General features: G+C 38.5%; 1 protein-coding gene across 1 annotated transcript in view; it reads right to left on the reverse strand.

Annotated features, from left to right (window-relative positions):
- Window positions 1-6,439, reverse strand: part of pigg (phosphatidylinositol glycan anchor biosynthesis class G) — a 68,145-nt gene that overhangs the window by 60,900 nt on the left and 806 nt on the right. Inside the window, exon 2 of the mRNA XM_035669701.1 lies at window positions 6,037-6,242. Coding sequence (XP_035525594.1) covers window positions 6,037-6,242 — 206 coding nt within the window. The remainder of the gene's footprint in view (window positions 1-6,036; window positions 6,243-6,439) is intronic.

Raw genomic sequence — 6,439 nt, forward strand, 5'->3', positions numbered from 1 at the left:
CAAGGAGAATAAGTTTTTATCAATTTGTGTCTTTATATATGGGAGCATATAAGTTCTCCTCTGACACTTTGAAAGCTTTGTGTCTCCTACTTAACGAACGAACAACAGCTTTATGCCAGAGGAACGTCAGAAGCCTTTCAGTTTTGTCAGCTCGCTCACAGGTACTGCTACGACAGGAAAAATGAAAATTGAAATTTGAGCCTCATCTTGTGAGCTTTGTTCCTGAGCTCAATTATTTACCACTTCCTTCCTTCCTTCCTTCCCTGTGATTGTTTTGCTCCTGCCGGTTGCAGATGCTTGTTTCAGGAAGAGACGGATGGTTCCGATTCAAAAGCAGTCTTCTCTTTCTGCCTATTCAGTCTCACTGTGGCCCCCTGTCTATTAATAGAGACAGTCAGACCAATGAAACCAGTGGTTCGGTTGAAAACGGGGCCTCTGTGCCTTGTGAACACTTTGCTGTTATGCAATAACAAACACAGGGGCAAAAGGAGATAATTCTACTGCAAAGGAAACGATCAGCTGGAGACATACGAGAGCTCTGTGAAAAAAGTTTAAAAAGGCTAAATCTTAAACATTTCTCCAGATGCCAAAAAAAACATTGAGAAGCTGCCCAAACGAATCAGTGACTCATCAACATACTAATTACTGGCCCACAGTGTGCGTCTAGGCTTACGATGTGCCACTGCTTAAATGTCAAATACAATATCAGTGGGGTATACAGACACTCTCTGGCACAGTGATTAAAACTTGTAAAGGTGCCAAAAAACAGACGGAAGGGGCTGTGACTTTGACTCTTCGAGCCTGGCAAAAGATTTTTCAGTTTCCTTTTCACTTACTTTTGGTTGACTGTTGTAAGGAAGACTTTCCACCAGTAACTTGAAAATCTCCTCAATCTCCTCAGGCTTCTTACTGCCAGATAATACCTTAGTGTGTGTGTGTACTCAACCCAGTAAAGCACTGGCCTTTCAGACACCCTCTGTGCATTGCTGCTACTGTTATGATTAACTGAATTCATTGTCCAAATCCACCACCTCAGTAATGTCCACTGACTGCTGTGCCAGTCTGAGTGCGAGGCTCAACTGGCCACATGTGAATACAGGACTGGGGAAGAAAAACCCCAACTTCTTTTCTTTTTCCTGTCATGGTTAGAAAGCGCAAGCAAATTGGAACCATTAAATTTAGTGGGAAGACCCCAGGGTAGAGTTTCCAGCATAACAACTGTTTGCTGCGTGGCAGTTCAATAAAAAAAATAGAACACATGGAGAAGAAACTAGATACTAAAACCTAACTGTGTATCTGAATAAGACTCTTGCTTGTAACTTTATTAGATACAGCAGAGGGAGTGTTGGGTCTAATGTGCGTGTAAATTAATGGCCATGCCACTGAGAGATTATGATTTAGGTTAGTTGGCTGTGTCATACCAGTTAATTGGGTGCAATGCAGTGATAGTGGGCAGTAAATGGCAGTTAGTTTCTACTGCCACCTACTGGCGCACCACAAAACCTCAATGCCATGATTAGGAACAATTTAACCTTAATGCTTTTGATGCTGTAAAAGCTCTGTGAATAACACACCTTAACTAAATCATTTAAATGTTAAACTGAGCTGCAGGTTTACAACAGAAAAGTGCCTCAGAAGCTCTGAGCTTATGCTTGTTTTTGTCATGCACCAGCTGCAGTGTGACGGTGTGCCAACAATTCAGAAGATATCATGGGATTTCTTTACAGTGAATATGAATTATACTCATTCATATTCCCTCAAAAATAAATCTCTTCTTCAATTAATTACCAATCATCCAGTAAAAGGCGAAGAAGAATACAAAGCAGTATAGTAAGGTGTTGTGCCTCGAATCTACTGTAACTGCCCAGCCCTCTAAAATGTGATTCACAGGCCCTTCTGCAGGGATTATAGATGTACCTGTATGCTCTCACCGAGCCTGCAAATCAAACGTACACATTTCTGGACAGCTGAGGAGGCTGTATTTTCATTTCCTTCTCTCCTCCATATACTACAGCTCTGCTGCAACATAAACCCCTCAAGTCTGTGCTTCTGAATCAGAAAGATTTTATTTTGAATTTCCTCTCTCATCGATTTTCCTGTACATATTCTTTTACCATCAACGGAACTTTTTGAGAAGGTTCACATCCAGAGCTATTTTTCCAAGCTGCCTTAAGTCCCTCCCCCCCTGCTCATCAACACTGCATCCTCTAAACCCTCTCGGATTATGGTGAACATCTGTCTCCATGCAAGTCCACCTCAATCACGCTCAGCTTTATCCCATCATCCCTCCTCCACATCATCACTGACCTGCTTCGTCTCATGACAACTTCAAACTTTCAAACCAAGAAAGTCTTCCTCCATCCAATCCAGTCACCCAGATTTCCACCCATTCAGTGGTTACAGCAAAAGGAGTTAATTATTCTCTTTGTCGTGTTTGATAAAAAGCTCTTTTGTGTTTGTATTTTGGACAGTTGGTCGTATAAAACAAGACATTAAATGCGTCATGGTGGGCTCTGGGAAATTATAATGTGCATTACTCACTGTCTTATGATATTGTATGGACTAGAGCTTGGTTGAATACTGGATCAACAGGAAAATAATAAGCAACTATTTTGATAATTGATCACTTCCTAATTTAAACCTTAAAATATTGATGGTTTTTCTGCTTTTCTGTCTCAATTTAGACATTTTCTGGCTTTTATTTATTTAAGATCAGTTAAAGTTTTAATACATTGCTTTGTGTTCTGATAACATTTAATAGACACTTGTATTAGTGTTGACATTTTAAAAGCTAAATGATTCATTCATCAAAAAAAATACAATCACTATTCACTGATAATTAAAATGATTGTCAGCTGCTCCCCCACAGTGTAACATGCTCTGCTGGCTTCAGAGAGGCTTTTAGTAGTGAGACTCCAGGTTGTTACTGAATTCTCTTTCCCCTCCAAGGTTTCTCCTCCTCGTCTTCATCGCTCATCCTGTCCACCGTCTTAGACGCTGTCAACCAACACATGGTCTTTGCTGCCCTCGCTGACCTGAAGACCGCTGAATCCGCACTCTCATGGTTCATTTATCAGCCATGGCTGAGGAGGACTCTGTCCCCATAGTGGATCTTAAGCAGCAGGATTCTCCAGGGCTGAGTTTTAGCTCCAATCTTCTTCTATCTTTACAACAGCTTGACGCTGTCAGCAGCACTGCTTAAGCATGAATGCTGCCTTTTTTTCTGCCCTCTGACACTCAGGCTCAATATTCTGCTTCACCTGACAACTTCAGTTAGATGCCTTCCCACCGCCTCAGCACGGCCCAGGACTCGTAAGAGGACCAAGCTGCTCTTTTTCCGGGGGAAAAAATCGTTCCCTTGGCAAAATCTCTCCAGCACCATTGACAACAACACGCTGACTCTTCCTGCCCACAATCTTAGTGTGTTTCAGCACAACCAACTGTCATGGAAGCCACATATGACATGACTGTAATTCCCTCCTGGCTCTGCTCCCAAAATACTCTCATCAGCACGACACATCATCCAAGTGTGACAACGCGCCATGTTTTCACCCTTCCCAAATTCTGCCATCAAACCCTATTTGCTGAAATCTTAGCACCTATTTCAAAATATTCCTCACACTTTTTCTTTTACGTGACTATTCTGGGCTCACAGGAATAATGTTAGGACATCTTTTTGACTCCAGCACTTGCACCTCTTATGATGGGGCTGGATGAAATATTGGTAAAAAAGGAAATTTAAACTTTTATTGCTGTATTCCCAGAGCCAAAGGAGACAATTTCAAACTACCTACATTGACCGACCAACAGTTTAAAGCCAAAGATGTTACATTAATAATGATATAAAACAGATAAAATACTCTCACTTGAGAATATGGAAGCAGTAAATGTTTGGTGTTTTTACGATTCATCGTAGAACATGTTGTTGGTTAATTGTTTCAACATTACCTTAACATGCAAATACAATTGATTAAAAAGTATTTAATGAATATTTACAAGTACTGATGTTGGGGATGCACGGTATAGATGATTACTTGCTTTTTATGGCCCATAAGATAACTGATAATTTCACATTTTTGTTGTTGTTCATGCAAACTTGATGGTAAGAAAGGCAAAGATGTTGTGAGTTAAGACTGATTACTTAATATTCAACAACATCAAATGTTCATAATGTTTTCTAGTAAAACTGAATTAATTTGGCTTTAATAGAACAAATATCCATCAAAATGAATAATAATAATAATAATATTATTATTATTATTCATTTTAATAATAATAATAATAATAATAATATTATTATTATTCATTTTAATAATAATAATAATTATTATTATTATTATTATTATTATTATTATTATGTGTCTATAGTTCAATTATCAGAATAATACATACAAATATAAATTCCCGTTATTAACCACTGATTTAAGGGCAATGATAATTACTGTGCATCCTTAACTGATAATAGTAATCATCAGTTAAGTAAAGTAATGTCAGTTGCATTACTGTTATTTAGTGATTAGATAACATTGTCCAACTATACACTGATTCCAGGATAAACAAATTTACAAACTACTAAATCAGGCCGTTCATCTTTCTGTCACTACCTAATGAAGGCATAAAATATCCAATAAGTAATTTATATTTTACAAAATCCGGTTAGGGCTTCACAATTAATTGGAATATATAATATAATATCCAAAAATAATGAAGGACTAACAAGTTTGTAAGTAACAAACAAACATCTTAAATCTGGACAACAAGGCATCTCAGGTAGTGCTGCTGCCCAGATTAAAGATGTTTGTTTGGTAAAGACCCCCCAAAAATCATGATTTTAATAGTTTTAGAAAATAAGTAATTTAATTTGTGATGCAAAAACGATCATTCCCACTAATGGTGAATCACATCTCAATATAATGTTTTACCGCATCGTGCAGTTTGAAGTTAACTTAAACTTTAACATCTTTACTGAAAACAGACATTGAACAGCACATAAGTCAAATGTTAAGAGTTTTCCAAAAGTTTGATCCCTCCAAGTGTTCATCCACCTTTGACTGAAGCGTTCCTCTCTTGGCCACAGCAAAGTGCTGAACTTCATTTAAGGTTTGTGATATAGACTCTCGCTGATGTCAATGGAGTGGATGAAACGTCTCTCAGTATAACACAACGCAGTGAAACAGCATCACAAACTGCAGCCTCTGAAATGATCGTTCAGTCGATTCAGCGCCTCTAAAACAGGTCCAACAGCACCAGAATATTAGGATTTACTGCGAGGCTCTTGTGTTGCACTGCATTAGCTTCAGCTTGGTGGACCTAATATACTGGACAGTGAGGGTCGATCAACGTTCACCTGACCACTAATGTTTATACCAGCTGTTATTCCTGTTTTAGGAAACTAAAACTAAACTAAAGAGAAAGACAGGAAGTCAGAAAGACGGACTAACACAGTGTCGGCTTTGGGCTTTTTATGGGATATATAGGAAAAATATAGAATAAAACCAGCCTTTTTAAAGAATCATTATAGGTTGAATCAGCGTTTCCCAAACTTAGGATCACAATCCAAATGGGTCTACAACTCGTTTTTACTAAAATTGCTAGTTGGCAATTAGATAACGGTTGAGTAAAATAGATAACAATACTTTGTAATATTAACTTTTTTCATAGTGCAAGTTTGTAATAAGGTGGTAAAAAACTTAAAAATGTGATTATTGTGATGTACTTTTACAATGAAATAAATAGATTTCATATATACATTTTAAATGTTTTTATTGTTTTCTTTATCAGCAGCCTGTAAATGTCAATTAATGATGTATTTTTGTACGTTTTGTATTAAAGTGATGTGTCTACCGGCTGTTTCTGATATTAAATCAATGCAGTTTTGCATTAAAAGTGAGATTTAAAACTTGAATTTGTGAAATATATCTATTTATTCTCCGCTTCCTGCCCATTAAAGACCAGACTGGTGTCCATGAGCAGGGGGGGGGGACACACTGGAGGCGGACACACTTGATAACAATGATACCTGAGTGACATCCTCACCTTGATCCTGGGCATGGTGACAGTCGGAGGTCTCGCCTTGGCCACAAAGCTTTGCGAGGAGCCTCTTTCCACCACATGTCTGGTGTAGGGCATGTACCTGCGACCACTGGGGCCAAACACAAAGTCCTCCCGGAGGGCGTCCACCAGCATTACCACCACCCTTTTAAAGAGGGGCTGTGGGAGGCGAGAGCCGTTGGGAGACCTCCCTGTAATTAAATAAACACACACGTCGTGAGTTTTTATTCTAAAATGATGTCCCTCCCCGATTTCTGGAAAACATGAATTGTATAAATTGAATGGAACAAATAATGTTTGTTGGGTCAGCTTGTGTTGTGTTCATTGTGCTCTGTTTACCAGCATAACTGGCATTGTAAAAACTTGATCAGTTAGTTTACACAACTTG

The sequence above is a fragment of the Morone saxatilis genome, unplaced genomic scaffold (assembly GCF_004916995.1).
Source record: "Morone saxatilis isolate NCDOM2014 unplaced genomic scaffold, NCSU_SB_2.0 Contig22, whole genome shotgun sequence".
NCBI classification, from domain to species: domain Eukaryota; kingdom Metazoa; phylum Chordata; class Actinopteri; family Moronidae; genus Morone; species Morone saxatilis.